The sequence below is a fragment of the Lepidochelys kempii genome, chromosome 2 (assembly GCF_965140265.1).
Source record: "Lepidochelys kempii isolate rLepKem1 chromosome 2, rLepKem1.hap2, whole genome shotgun sequence".
Taxonomy (NCBI): Eukaryota; Metazoa; Chordata; order Testudines; family Cheloniidae; genus Lepidochelys; species Lepidochelys kempii.
Window position 1 is genome coordinate 191,124,439 of NC_133257.1, and position 15,904 is coordinate 191,140,342.

The 15,904-nt window shown below is 41.9% G+C and overlaps 1 protein-coding gene across 5 annotated transcripts in view; it reads left to right on the forward strand.

Annotated features, from left to right (window-relative positions):
* NPHP3 (nephrocystin 3) overlaps nt 1-14,719 on the forward strand; it is a 45,623-nt gene extending 30,904 nt beyond the window's left edge. For 3 of the 5 annotated variants that reach the window (XM_073333223.1, XM_073333224.1, XM_073333226.1), the window contains 5 exons: nt 3,041-3,168; nt 9,000-9,240; nt 11,540-11,665; nt 12,543-12,658; nt 13,275-14,719. In XM_073333223.1, the coding sequence (XP_073189324.1) occupies nt 3,041-3,168; nt 9,000-9,240; nt 11,540-11,665; nt 12,543-12,658; nt 13,275-13,455 (792 nt within the window). In that variant the 3' untranslated portion in view covers nt 13,456-14,719. Of the gene's footprint in view, nt 1-3,040; nt 3,169-8,999; nt 9,241-10,213; nt 11,498-11,539; nt 11,666-12,542; nt 12,659-13,274 lie in introns of those variants that run through there. The other 2 variants (XM_073333225.1, XM_073333227.1) reach the window with 2 other exon arrangements.
* Nucleotides 14,720-15,904: the final 1,185 nt, after the last annotated feature.

Here is a 15,904-nt window from a genome sequence, read left to right on the forward strand (position 1 = left end):
TAAAATCTGTTCATGGGGATTTCACTTTGTCAACTTTCATATTGATTTCAGTTACACAAACATTTTTTATTAGAACTATTAGTGTGGGCTGGGGGTGTTATCAAAGAGGTCTCTGAAGTATCTGATCACACTTTTTACTCTCACTCCACATCATTTATGACAAGTATTGCCATACGAAGCCTTTCTATGAAGCTTTACAAAATCCTTCAGGAATATTTTTATAATGGTTTGATACGACATCAGCTTGAATTCCATTTTGAGTTCTTAAGACCTAAGAAATTAATTGAAACAGATTGTTTGGACTGAAAAATTTAAGAAGACTAGAACATATTGTAAAGGGAAGGCAAAACCAGAGCATAGCAGATAGAGGATGTTGTGACAGGGTCGGGCCAGGTGGCTATAGGAGAGTAATAGAAGGCAGATATATTAGCCCCAGGCTAAGTAGGTCCCTTTTCCCTGGGTAAGGTAACAGGGAAGGTTCCAGAACAATCAGAAACCTTCTGGAGACAATTAAGACAGGCTGATTAGAACACCTGCAGCCAATCAAGAAGCTGCCTCTAGAATCAATTAAGGAAGGCTAATCAGGGTACCTGGGTTTTAAAAAGGAGCTCACTTCAGTTTGTGGTGTGCATGTGAGGAGCTGGGAGCAAGAGGCACTAGGAGCTGAGAGTGAGAACGCGGACTGTTGGAGGACTGAGGTGTACAAGCATTATCAGACACCAGGAGGAAGGTCCTGTGGTGAGGATAAAGAAGGTGTTGGGAGGAGGCCATGGGGAAGTAGCCCAGGGAGTTGTAGGTGTCAAGTTCCAGGAGGCACTGTAGACAGCTGCATTCCACAGGGTCTTGGGCTGGAACCTGGAGTAGAGGGCGGGCCCGGGTTCCCCCCAAATCCTCCCAACTCCTGGTCAGACACAGGAGGAGTCGACCTGGACTGTGGGTTCAGAAAAATGGCCAAGCTGAGGGCTGCCGTGAAACTCCAAGGCGAGCAAATCTGCCAATAAGTGCAAGACCCACCAAGGTAGAGCAAGAACTTTGTCACAATATATAGAGACATAAAGGGTAACAAGAAAACATTCTACAAATACATTAGAAGCAAGAGGAAGACCAAGGACAGGGTAGGCCCATTACTCAATGTGGGGGGAAAATAACAGAAAATGTGGAAATGGCAGAGGTGCTTAATGACTTCTTTGTTTCGGTTTTCACCAAGAAGGTTCGTGGTGATTGGATGTCTAACACAGTGAATGTCAGTGAAAATGAGGTAGGATCCAAGGCTAAAATAGGAAAAGAACAAGTTAAAAATTACTTAGACAAGTTAGATGTCTTCAAGTCACCAGGGTTTGATGAAATGTATCCTAGAATGCTCAAGGACCTGATGGAGGAGATATCTGAGCCATTAGCAATTATCTTTGAAAAGTCATGGAAGACGGGAGAGATTCCAGAAGAATGGAAAAGAGCAAATATAGTGCCAATCTGTAAAAAGGAAAATAAGGACAACCCGGGGAATTACAGACAAGTCAGCTTAACTTCTGTACCCGGAAAGATAATGAACCAAATAATTAAGCAATCAATTTGCAAACACCTAGAAAAGGTGTTAAGTAACAGCATGGATTTGTCAAGAACAAATCATGTCAAACCAACCTGATAGCTTTCTTTGACAGGGTGACAAGCCTTGTGGATAGGGGGAAGCGGTAGATGTAGTATATCTTGACTTTAATAAAGCTTTTGATACTGTCTCACATGATCTTCTCATAAACAAACTAGGGAAATGCAACCTAGATGGAGCTACTGTAAGGTGGGTGCATAACTGGTTGGAAAACCTTTTCCAGAGAGTAGTTATCAGTGGTTCACAGTCATGCTGGAAGGACATAATGAGTGGGGTCCCGCAGGGATTGGTTCTGGGTTTGGTTCTTTTTAATATCTTCATCAATGATTTAGATAATGGCATAGAGAGAACGCTTATAAAGTTTGCGGACAATAACAAGCTGGGAGGGTTCCAAGTGCTTTGGAGGATAGGATTAAAATTCAGAGTGACCTGGACAAACTGGATAAATGGTCTGAAGTAAATAGGATGAAATTCAGTAAGGACAAATGCAAAGTACTCCACTTAGAAAGGAACAATCAGTTGTACACATACAAAATGGGAAATGACTGCCTAGGAAGGAGTACTGCAGAAAAGGATCTGGGTATTATAGTGGACCACGAACTAAATGAGAGTCATCAGTGAAACGCTGTTGCAAAAAAAGCGAACTTCATTCTGAGATGTATTAGCAGGAGTGTTGTAAGCAAGACACCAGAAGTAATTCTTCCGCTCTACTCTGCACTGATTAGGCCTCAACTGGAGTATTGGGCGCCACATTTCAGGAAAGATGTGGAGAAATTGGAGAGAGTCCAGAAAAGAGTGACAAAAATGATTAAAGATCTAGAAAACGTGACCTATGAGAGAAGATTGAAAAAATTGGTTTGTTTAGTCTGTAAAAGAGAAGGCTGATGGGGGACATGATAACAGTTTTCAAGTATGTAAAAGGTTGTTTCAAGGAGGAGGGAGAAAAACTGTTTTTCTTAACCTCTGAGGATAGGAGAAGCAATGGGCTTAAATTGCAACAAGGGTGGTTTGGGTTGGACATTGGGAAAAACTTTCTAACTGTCAGGGTGGTTAAGCACTAGAATAAATTGCCTAGGGAGGTTGTGGAGTCTCGATCATTGGAGAGTTTTTTAAGAGCAGGTTGGACAAACACCTGTCAGGAATGGTTTAGATAATACTTAGTCCTGCCATGAGGCAGGGGACTGGACTAGATAACCTCTCGAGGTCCCTTCCAGTCCTATGATTCTGTGATTTCATGGAGGCATACTGGGTGTAATTCACCCCCATGCACAGGACCAACAAAAGGCCTATGCAACCCTTAATTCTCATAATAGGGCTTACATGGGGTCTATTTGGCACAAAGGCCTTTTGTTGGCCCTCTGCATGGGGGTGAATTTCAGTCGTAGATGTTAAACTTTTGATGCTGATGGACTTTCGTTACCTTGTGCTTTGCTTTAGTTTGGATTTGCTCTTCTACGTCAACGAGCCTTGCAGCTGGAAGAGCTCACGTTAGGCAAAGACACACCAGATAATGCTCGAACCCTCAATGAGCTTGGAGTTCTCTATTATCTGCAGAATAATCTTGAGTAAGTAATGTTTGTCACACAGTCATAATTCCCTCTCTGTTTTTTATATCTAATGAGACACATTATATGGAACCACATGAAAAATTCTTAGTGATAAGGCTAAACACTCTCAAATACTAAATACAGTCCAATTCCTTTTACGGTTTTCTATTATGAAATTAACTCATAGTATCTGAAGTCTGCTGTACAGTGAGTGTCATTGGCATCTGGATTTTACCACATCACTGTTTTAGAACTGATGTACTACTGCATTAAATTTAACTATCACTAGTTGTAAATATATGGGATATTTTTATGTTCTCTCTACCATGGTTCTCTGTTACATCAGACTCCTTTATAAAATTCTCATTCTAACAGGAAGGTTTTTTTTTCTTTTATAGCATTCAAAATGTCGGTCCTACAAGGAAAGTAATGAATAAATTGCACATATATATTATAGGTGAGATCCTTGCCCCTGCTCTAATTCCTTTATGATGTGCAAAAGGGCCAGAGCAGCATAAAGAGGCACCAAAAGCTACGTAATTGGCCAGGAGAGAATTCCCCTAGCACAGGGGTCAGCAACCTTTCAGAAGTGGTGTGCCGAGTCTTCATTTATTCACTTTAATTTAAGGTTTCACATTCCAATACTACATTTTAATGTTTTTAGAAGGTCTATCGCTATAAGTCTATATATTATATAACTAAACTATTGTTGTATGTAAACAAAGTTTTCAAAATGTTTAAGAAGCTTCATTTAAAATTAAATTAAAGTGCTGATCTTACATCGCCGGCCCACTCAGCCAGCTGCCGGCCTGGGATTCCGTTCACCTAGACCGGCAGCGGGCTGAGCGGGGCCTGCGGCCGGGACCCCAACCGGCAGCCAGAACCCCAGACCAGCAGCGGGCTGAACAGGGCCAGCGGCCGGGACCCCAGACCAGCAGTGGGCTGAGCGGCTCAGCCTGCTTCCGGTCTGGGGTTCCATCTGCCAGCTCCTGACAGCCAGGGTCCTGGCTGCCGGCCCTGCTCAGCCCGCTGCCGGTTTGGGGTCCTGGCCCTGTCCACATAGAGTAGGTACCTACTTTATCCCTGGTTCTGGCCCATTCTCTTCCTCTCTTTGCACTGAGATGAGGGTGGGAGTGCACTGAGAACAGGGCTGGGGATAAAGGAGCAGGCTGGGGGTTGGGGTGCAGGGTCTGACCAGGAGCTAGAATGAGGGAGGGGGCTCAGGGTTGGGGCAGGAGGTTTGGGTGTGGAGCACTTACGTGGGCAGCTCCCATTTGGTGCGAGGGGTGCAGGTGGGAATGCGGGGGTGTGTGTTTGTGCAGGAGCTCCCGTTTGGTGCTCAGGGTGGGGGTGGGGATGGGGATGTGGGGGGTGCAGGGATGAGGGCACGGGGCTGGGGTGTGTGGGGCGTGCAGGGGTCAGGGCAGAGGGCTGGGGGGCTGTAAGGGGCGTGCAGAGGTCAGGGCAGAGGGCTGCGGGTGTGGACTGGGGTCGTGGGAGTGCTCCCAGCCCCCTGCCCTGAGTGGCTCACGGCAGGGGCTGGAGGGGATATGCTGATTCCACCCCCTTCCCCAAGTTCCCCGGAGCAGAGAGCGTGCTGCGGCTCCGCTTTTCCCTCTCCCCCTCCGTAGCAAGGGCTGTCAGCTGATCGGCCGGAGGGAGAGAAGGAGGGGCAGGAACCCTGCACACTCGGGGAAGAGGCGGCGGGACAGGGAAGCTTGCCTGCCCTGCAAGGAGAGAGCAGTGGACAGAGAAGAGTGGGCCGGGCCAGGCAGGAATTTTAATGGCACGCTGCTGTCCTCGGCAGACAGCAGTGTGCCATTTAAAATTGGCTCGCGTGCCATCAGTTGCCGACCTCTGCCCTTGCACAAGAAAAGCAGAAGACATGTATGAAACTGTGTCCCAAGGACTGCCTCACAAGCCCCAGTTTAGAGGGTGTGATGTGTCAGGGCCAGAGCCCTGCAAGCTCAGCCCACAGAGCAACCTGCAGATGTTCTTTAACATAGGCCCCCAGAGCTGTGTAAGTTATATTGAGCGCCTCTCCGATACCTGAAGCAGCCCTGGATTGGGAGGGTACCTTAAAGCCACCTTAACTCCTGTTCTTTTTTGCTGTGCCTCTTAGAAGTGCAACACAGAATTTCACCTCAAGTCTTTAAGTCCTTTTAGATATTTTTCTTGTATCTGAATGTCAGGGCAGGTCTTCACTACCCACTGGATCAGCGGGTAGTGATCTATCTATCAGGGATCGATTTATCGTGTCTCGCCTAGACACGATAAATCAATCCCCAAACACGCTCCCTGTTGACTCTGGAACTCCAGCTCGGGAGAGGCGGAAGCAGAGTCAATAGGGGAGCAGCAGTGGTCGACTCGCCACCATCCCCACGACCAGGTAAGTCGACCTAAGATACGCCAACTTCAGTTATGCTATTCGCGTAGCTGAAGTTGCGTATCTTAGGTTGACACCTCTCCCCTCCTCCCCCCCCCAGTGTAAACCAGGGCTCAGGATCTCAGTGGCAGAATAAAGAAGTTAAAATGCGGTGTGATTTAGAGTGTTTACATGTATAGCCACTAGTTAGTGCAAAATCCTAGTTATGAGAATTGACTTGTAACAGTTGATGCATGTATGTTATTTCTTGTTTTACTTGTCATGCAGTCAGGCCAAAGTCACTGATGATAAATGACTGATATCTGTAAAATCTGTCGTGAGATCATTGTATACTCCACCATCTGTCAGTTCATCCGCAATTTTTTCAAATACTCCCTATTTCCTGTAGCTCTTTCCTCCCAATTTAATTGGTGAGCAAAATGGCACACAGTCTTCTAGTAAAGATATCCATGAAAGTTTGTTATTGCTTTTTGAAACAGAGTACTGTGCTGTAGTTCTGAATCAACCATTAAAGAGTCTCTTTTGATAGTTTGATGCAGCTGAAGGGAATTTGTTTGTATCAACTGATAAATGTAAGCCTGATCTGTAGCCGTTATGTAGGGAGCACTTCTTTGGTTCCCACAAGGCGACTCCAGGCTTGAACTCATCTTTTGTGTATATATTCCTTCTCTCCATCTAATGTGAAACAAATATTTCCAATTTACTAAACTGACCTGTCTCAGGAATAGGGTGACATAGAACCATAGAATATCAGGGTTGGAAGGGACCTCAGGAGGTCATCTAGTCCAACCCCCTGCTCAAAGCAGGACCAATCCCCAACTAAATTTATCCCAGCCAGGGCTTTGTCAAGCCTGACCTTAAAAACTGCTAAAGAAGGAGATTCTACTACCTCCCTAGGTAATGCATTCCAGTCTTTCACTACCCTCCCACTGAAAAAGTTTTTCCTAATATCCAACCTAAACTCCCCCACTGCAATTTGAGACCATTACTCCTTGTTCTGTCATCTGCAAACACTGAAAACAGTCTAGATCCATCCTCTTTGGAACCCCCTTTCAGGTAGTTGAAAGCAGCTATCAAATCCCCCCTCATTCTTCTCTTCCGCAGACTAAACAATCCCAGTTCCCTCAGCCTCTCCTCATAAGTCATGTGTTCCAGTCCCCTAATCATTTTTGTTGCCCTCCGCTGGACGCTTTCCAATTTTTCCACATCCTTCTTATAGTGTGGGGCCCAAAACTGGACACAGTACTCCAGATGAGGCCTCACCAATGCCAAATAGAGGGGAACGATCACGTCCCTCGATATGCTGGCAGTCCCCCTACTTATACATCCCAAAATGCCATTGGCCTTCTTGGCAACAAGGGCACTGTTGACTCATATCCAGCTTCTCGTCCACTGTAACCCCTAGGTCCTTTTCTGCAAAATTGCTGCCTAGCCATTCGGTCCCTAGTCTGTAGCGGTGCATGGGATTCTTCTGTCCTAAGTGCAGGACTCTGCACTTGTCCTTGTTGAACCTCATCAGATTTCTTTTGGCCCAATCCTCTAATTTGTCTATGTCCCTCTGAATCCTATCCCTACCCTCCAGCGTATCTACCTCTCCTCCCAGTTTAGTGTCATCCGCAAACTTGCTGAGGGTGCAATCCACACCATCCTCCAGATCATTTATGAAGATATTGAACAAAACCGGCCCCAGGACCAACCCTTGGGGCACTCCACTTGATACCGGCTGCCAACTAGACATGGAGCCATTGATCACTACCCGTTGAGTCCAACAATCTAGCCAACTTTCTATCCACCTTATAGTCCATTCATCCAACCCATACTTCTTCAACTTGCTGGCAAGAATACTGTGGGAGACTGTGTCAAAAGCTTTGCTAAAATCAAGGAACAACACGTCCACTGCTTTCCCCTCATCCACAGAGCCAGTTATCTCGTCATAGAAAGCAATTAGATTAGTCAGGCATGACTTGCCCTTGGTGAATCCATGCTGACTGTTCCTGATCAGTTTCCTTTCCTCTAAGTGCTTCAGAATTGATTCCTTGAGGACCTGCTCCATGATTTTTCCAGGGACTGAGGTGAGGCTGACTGGCCTGTAGTTCCCAGGATCCTCCTCCTTCCCTTTTTTAAAGATGGGCACTACATTAGCCTTTTTCCAGTCAATCTGGGACCTCCCCCGATCACCATGAGTTTTCAAAGATAATGGCCAATGGCTCTGCAATCACCTCCGCCAACTCCTTTAGCACTCTCGGATGCAGCGCATCCGGCCTCATGGACTTGTGCTCGTCCAGCTTTTCTAAATAGCCCCGAACCACTTCTTTCTCCACAGAGGGCTGGTCACCTCCTCCCCATGCTGTGCTGCCCAGTGCAGTAGTCTGGGAGCTGACCTTGTTCGTGAAGACAGAGGCAAAAAAAGCATTGAGTACATTAGCTTTTTCCACATCCTCTGTCACTAGGTTGCCTCCCTCATTCAGTAAGGGGCCCACACTTTCCTTGACTTTCTTCTTGTTGCTAACATACCTGAAGAAACCCTTCTTGTTACTCTTAACATCTCTTGCTAGCTGCAACTCCAGGTGTGATTTGGCTTTCCTGATTTCACTCCTGCATGCCCGAGCAATATTGTTATACTCTTCCCTGGTCATTTGTCCAATAGAATGTGTGTTTGTCACGATGACAAACTACCTAGCTGTAATGGATATTGCATGCAGGGATTCTATGGGGAATCACTTTCTTTTTGCCACAGAGGGAAAATATTAAATGTGTGATAGAATAGTACCACGATAATGTAATAAAATACATAACTGTTTGATAGGATAGACGCTTGAACAATTACTTCAGAGAAAGCCTTAAGCTAGTTCTTAATGTGTAAATTATAGCAGCTGAGCCTATTGTACATAAACCTATTTCTTTTACAGTCTTTGCAATTGTTTGCAAAGGGAATTCTAACTGCTACTTGCTGAATTTTTACATAGTTCCAGAGTTGGTCACCTGATCTTGCTACTTGTTTCATGAATGTTTGCTCCTGGGAGGAGTTACATTGAAGCCAGTGGGATTATTCGCATGAGTATGGGTTACTTTACTTGTATAAAAAAGGATACAGATCAGACTCAAAAGGAATATTCACAAGGTAATGTAATATAAGAAAAGAATTCTACCCAACTGACCTAAAGTGCTAGCTTTTGGGCAGCTAGTATTAGTGCTCTGAGATTGCATTTGATGCTCTAGTTAACTCTATAACTACATGCTTTCAATTAGACAGCGTGCTGTTATCTATTGTCTGTCTTTTGTGTTTGGATATACAGTTTTTCACTAAGACTGTGTTTAAATGAGTTGCTCTGCTGTATTTGTTTCACTAGAGGCAGCTGAAATTTCTATTTGAATACAATGGCACTTCTGCAGGCACAAAAGTAACTTTCATGGTATGCACACATTTAATCTTTGGAGTATTGCTGTGTGAATTTGTTTGTAGGACAGCTGAACTTTTTCTGAAGCGCTCCCTAGAAATGAGGGAGAGGGTCCTGGGACCAGACCACTCAGACTGTGCACAGTCTTTGAACAACCTTGCAGCTCTGTACAATGAAAAGAAACACTACGATAAGGCTGAGGAACTGTATGAAAGAGCTTTAGAAATTAGGAGGAGAGCACTAGCCCCTGATCATCCTTCACTGGCTTACACTGTGAAACACCTTGCAGTACTCTACAAAAAGGTGGTAAGTATGTGTGTGCTTTGTACATCATTTAAAAATAATGTCTTGCACTTTCCATCCCAAAAGAGGCAGAGTATCAAAAAGAGTTTGGATATCAGCATCCTCCAGAAACACACTAAAAAACAAATTTAAGTATATAAATTAAAGTTCTCTCTGTTTTTGCACCTCGTAGGAGCTCTGTGGAACATTTTCCTAAAGAAAAGCTGTTCTTTAATAATGTCTTCAGTGTATTGGGCACCTACAAGTTTTTCCTTTAACTTCATTCAGACAAATGTATTCAGCCAGTATATTTACCACAAAGAAAACAACTCAGTTAGAAGACAGCATTATGGCTGTTGCCAGGAAATCTCTTCTCCACTTTCATATTTTGTGTTCCTCTGCATACTGTATGCAGCATCCTTTGCAAGCATTTGTTCCAATCAGCCCAGATGCAGACACCATATTTTTGGCACTTCAGAATAATTTCTCCTAATTTTTACATATGAACCCAGTCAGCCATCTAAGTATTTAAATAGAACTGGCAGCAGCTCTCTCTGTGGATATCTTGAGCCATTTCTACTTCGTTTCACTTCAGTGAAAAATAAGCAATCACTCTCTTGCTGAATACTCTATGTGGTGACAATAGTAATTTTGTATTTTCAAAATACCTTATAAATATAAATTGTCAGTTGTCTGGTCCGATATGAAGGGGAATCCCTGTCTATAGGAATAATGTAAACTGTGCTCAGCCTTGCGGCTAGGCAGAACGTGAACCCTAAAGTTTCCAACTGTTACACTGAAGAGTTCAAATTCAGAATAGAGTGATAGTAGATGAGTGTTTCTTTCTGCATTTTGCCATTCTTCTAAATTGGAAGAATCCTGTAAACTTATTTCTTGGCCAGACTGTTCCTGTGCTCTTGCACAAGTGCTTTTACTGCTAACCCCTCCAGCAGCATTCTGAAAGGGGTTGGGATCACATGAGCTTTTCCCATTTCAGACTGCTGCAGTGGACTCTGCCAGAAAAGCAAACTGCTGCGCTTGGATGAACATAAATGAAAACACAAGGGGAGTGAGTGGAAGGGAAGAGACTAGAGTTGGAGGTACATAAAGAATGGTTAGATACTTGACCGTAGACAGTGATTGACCTTTTTCACAGTTACCTCTTGATATAAAATCATAGCTGGTGGGTGTGAAGAAACAGAGAAAACTATAAACTTTACACGTCCAAAACTACCTTGGACGTGTTCCTGAATTTCCATTTCATGCTAAATGTCAAACATCCAAATTCCAGAAATAGAATCCCAAGTAAAAAAAAAAATTAAATCACTAATTCAGTACATCCAATGAATCAGGAAGGAACATGCCTAAGAAATAATCAGAGCTAGAGACAGTACCGGGAAAGACTTAAATGGGAGTTGAAGGCACTTGGACCATTAATGATGATCAACAGGAATGGTTTATTGTAGATATTCATTAAGAGCCCAATTCTGCAAGGTTTAAGTGAACTTCAGAGGGATAAATACCATGGAGGGAGAGGAATTATTTAAGCTCAGTACCAATGTGGACACAAGAACAAATGGATATAAACTGGCCATCGGGAAGTTTAGACTTGAAATTAGACAGAGGTTTCTAACCATCAGAGGAGTGAAGTTCTGGAACAGCCTTCCAAGGGAGGCAGTGGCGGCAAAAGACCTATCTGGCTTCAAGATTAAGCTTGATAAATTTATGGAGGAGATGGTATGATGGGTAACATGATTTTGGGAATTAACTGATCTTTGACTATTTGTGGTAAATAGGCCCAATGGCCTGTGATGGGATGTTAGATTGGATGGGACCTGAGTTACTACAGAGAATTCTTTCCTGGGTATCTGGCTGGTGAGTCTTGCCCGCATGCTCATGGTTCAGCTGATGGCCATATTTGGGGTCAGGAAGGAATTTTCCTTCAGGGCAGATTGGAAGAGGCCCTGTGGGTTTTTCACCTTCCTCTGCAGCGTGGGGCACGGGTCACTTGCTGGAGGATTCTCTGCACCTTTAAGTCTTTAAACCATGGTTTGAGGACTTCAATAGCTCAGACATAGGTGAGAGGTTTATTGCAGGAGTGGGTAGGTGAGATTCCGTGGCCTGCGTTGTGCAGGTCAGACTAGATGATCATAATGGTCCTTTCTGACCTTAAAGTCTATGAGCATATAGATCAAGAATTCTGAACTTTCTTCTCCTGAAAGCAATTACAACTTTTCTAAGCTCTTTATTCACAAAAAAATTATACATGCATCTAAGCCTGCTATAACTACATGGCTGGTTTCAACATTGGTTTGTTTTCTAGGGAAAGCTTGACAAGGCAGTGCCTCTGTATGAGTTGGCTGTTGAAATTCGACAAAAATCATTTGGTCCAAAGCACCCTAGCGTAGCTACTGCCTTGGTAAACCTGGCTGTTCTTTATTGTCAGATGGTAGGTTTTTCTTGTCTTATATATTTCAGCAATTTTATATATGAAATTTAACAGCATATAAAAGGACACCGTCAGGGAATTCAGAATCTCCATGTACATTTTTACAATCCGAAAGAACATATTTAGCAGGAAAATGTGATTGCACTGATTGGAATTTAGCCAGGGGTAAAAGGTTGTTAACCCCTTCAATCTTGTAAAAGATACCATGGGATTTTTAATAAATCATATAAATCATGGCCTTTGATTTAAAACTACCATCTAAAGCACTGGTTTAGTACTGACTGAGGGAGCATTACCGACTGAAATTCTGGCACTCCTTCATGCACATTTATCAAGTGTAGTCTTGCCTAGGCTTTTAAGCTCTGATAAGACTGCAGTTGTAGACTTTATACTCTAAACCTAATATAGGTCAGAGAGAAAGAAACAAATGGATGGTAAGATCTCGGTAAATGTTTCCTTAGTATCAATAACATTAAACACTTCTACTTAATATATCCTATATTGTTCTGTTATGTTGCTTGGGATCTGTAAACCTGGCTTTCAATAAGAGGTTACAGCTGATTAGCTAAAACCCAGGAATGTGTTTTGGTAGTTTATAACCTATTCATTTAGGATGAGACTTTCAAAGCCACTTAAGGAACTCTGACCCCAATTATCCTAAAATTAATGGGAACTCAGTGTGCAAATCTTTTAGGTTGCTTTAAAAGTCTCACTCTTATGTAAACAGCAATTCTTTTAAAAACAAAACATTGTTTTGGTTTAGCAAAGAAACTCAAGTCTAGGATGTGTCTATACAGTTTGCAGAAACCGAATAGTATGTGGAATACCCATTTAAACAACTGGTTTTCATTTTGTTTTCCTTCCCCCACCCAAAAAGAAAAAGCACATTGAAGCCTTACCTCTTTATGAATGTGCATTAAAGATTTATGAAGACAGCTTTGGTCATATGCATCCTCGTGTGGGAGAAACGCTAAAAAACTTAGCTGTGTTGAGGTAAGGCCAGATATTTTTCTCCTGTCACCTAATATAGGGAACTGCTTCCATTAAAAAAAATTAACAAATGTGAATAATTATATCAATAGAAAATGCTTTATTAGGCAATTTAGGGGCTAAAATGTAGACAGTGTTGGTAACTTTGTTAATTATAGTAGGGCGACAGTCTGATATAATGAAGACTGGAACCTTGAGGTATATATGCACCTCTTTCCTTTGACAACAAACCTGGAGGAACTTGGATCCAGGGTTTTGTCCTACCACAATCACAACTCTTCCAAGCTGTTTCAGCTTATTCCTCCATGATGCAATGCAGTTACACTTAACACAGTGAATGCAGCGGGAGTGCATGCTGATAATTCCTCGTGACTAGTGCCAGCTCCGGCAGGGCAGAGTTAAGGTTGTATGATCCTTTACCGTACCTCACCTCTGTATTTCCTTGTTTTCAGAAATTTTTGCTGAACTCAATATCCTGGAAGGGCACAGGTTAACACCAGGCAATCTGAACTCGGCATTAACAAAGTTTTTTGCTGTTTAATTGCATGTTTTTGCAGACTTCAGTACAGGAGTGAGTTGGTGGGACAGGGTTGGTTAAATTTTGGTTTCTCTCCCAAAGCTATGAAGGAGGAGATTTCGAGAAGGCTGCTGAGCTGTACAAGAGAGCCATGGAAATCAAAGAAGCAGAGACTTCGTTGGTAGGAGGAAAAGCAGCTTCCCGACCCTCATCAAGTGGAGACACTTTCAGTTTAAGAAGTACATTATCTCCAAATGTTTTTCTACACCATGGACAAAGGTGATGCAAACTGGCACAAAAACAAATGCTAGTAAAGAATGCTTGATGGTTAAAGTGTTAAAATATATCTGTGCATTCTTCAGAGATAAAAAAAATGATTTTAGAAGATGAAATATTTGTGATGAATGGTAATCTGAACAAAAAATTTACATTTTAATTTAAAATATTTCTGTTCATGTTAACTTTTTTGTGGACCATGTGGTACAGAGTTACCTCTGTGTTACACACAGGCATTTAGTGAAAGACTGCTGAGTGTGTTCTATTAGTTATTGTTCAGTCTGAAGCTGTCATGCCAGAAAACATCAGTTTTGTTTTTTCTCTATACCTCTTTTTAATAGAGGACCTGTGAGCTGCAGGGTATAATCAGCAAAATAGTTACTAGTTTTTATTCCACGTCAGTTCCTTCAGTGTCCACACTGTTATGGTGTTTGTGGAATTTTGTTACTATACCTTTCTGTCTTTCAGGAGCACTTTGTTTTTCAGGGACACAGTAATTTTGAGAACCATGTATTGTGTTTCCACCAAAAGAAGGAAAATACCCCCAAACTCCACCTGCCCATGTTTTGGCTTTAAGGAAACTTATGCAAAGGAAACTGGGTTCTTAGTAAGACATACTTTTGAGTTTTTAGATCAAGGTTGTTGACAGAGGGCTTGTCTATGTGGTCAGTTTGTGTATGGCAAGCCTGGGTGTAAATCTGCAGCCCACCAGCCTTCACACTAACTGGCCATTGGGACTCTGATACCACACACACAAATTTCTGTCGTGTGTTTTGATTTAAACTCTGAAACAGATTGAAGTGCACTACAGAACTTTTAGTGCCTCAGTGTGCAGCATGCTAATGCACTGTAGATTTACACCCCAACTTGTCATGTATGAACTGAAGATATAGACAAGCTCTGACTGATATTTTTGTCCTCTCTAGCTAAAGCTTTTTAATTAGTGTCAGTTATAGCCACTTATTTTTACTAGGAATATGCTTTTTCAGTGAGTAACCCGAGAGAAGCATATGAATTAATTGGGGACTGGTGCACACACCTCAGTTCTAGTAGAGAAAAACTGCTCATTAAACTCCAGTATACAAGCATGCTTGTATTAACCAGGAGAAAGAACTGAATAGCAGTAAACTGATTTGTATTAAATGTACAATGGGGTATTTCTCCCAGGTAGTTACAATGATCAATTAAGTCTGTTTGTTTACAAACAATAGAATAAATTTAATAAATTCTTTAAAAGTGACATGTTCCTTTTCATACTTTATGAACTCTAAAGTGTCAGATCTATGAAGAAACTTCATTCATGAACTAATCCAATTATTCAGCTAGTCTTAAAGTGCCGAGGCTGTTTATCTCAAAGGGATATTATCTATCTTCCCCTTTGACTTAATTGCTTACCGTAAAAGGGGGAAAATTTCCCCCCCATTCAGCACTTTTTCTGAATAGAAAAAAAAATTTGATTAGTTTTATACTGCTGCAATGAAAAATGTACAAAATCAAAACTGACATTCAGCACTAAAACGTAGAAGTTTCTTCAACTAACAGACTACACAAATGATATGAGGTTCTTGCAGCATAGGCAAAGTGTTTATCTAGACAAAAATTGTAATCTTCTAAATTTCAAACAGATGGATGTTTGACTTCTTTGTAATGGTGTCCAAAACAAGTGTAATAGCTCTTGATTCTTCTTCTGTAGAAAAGATGTCCCACCAAGTTCTGTTTGTACATGAAATTGAAGCATTTGTATATTTGGTATAAGCCAAATTCTGTGTAACTTAATGAACACAGTAGAACTCCACATCAAAACTGATAGTGTCTTCCAGTGTACCAGCAGAAATTTAATAGTACAGACCCATAGCAAGGTCTCATTATTAAGATTCACTGTTAAAAATTTAAGTTGATAATATATTGTAGCTTACCACATAAATGAACAAAGTTAGCAAAAATATACAGCATTGAAGTGTATTTGTTCACTGAGTTGCAAAAAATCAGAAATTTCCACTAGATTTCTCAGTCAGAGAAATACTATGGTTCTTTTTAGACTTCTACATTCCAATATGCTTTAATTGCAAAGGTGAAAAACATCATCAGCCACAGGGCTTTTTTTTTTTTTTTAATTATTTTTAAATACTGGTACACAATCTTCTGCAAAGTTAGGTCTTGACTCCACCACCTCACTTTACAATTTGGAATGGGCAAGTGTAAAAGTTGCTTTACTAACTATAGTCAGAAGTCAAGAACTATTTTGCATACACTAACAACATCTCTCCAATAATTTTATATATGTATTAATTACTATTTTTGTAAAACTGTACATAGGATAAAATTGTAAATAGTTGCCTTTTTATAAAGCTGTCAGCCATGTAAAGTAATAGCTAAATCAGTGATTCTCAAACTTTTGTACACATAGCAAGCCTCTGAGTGTGACTCCCTGTTATAAATTAAACACTTTTATATAT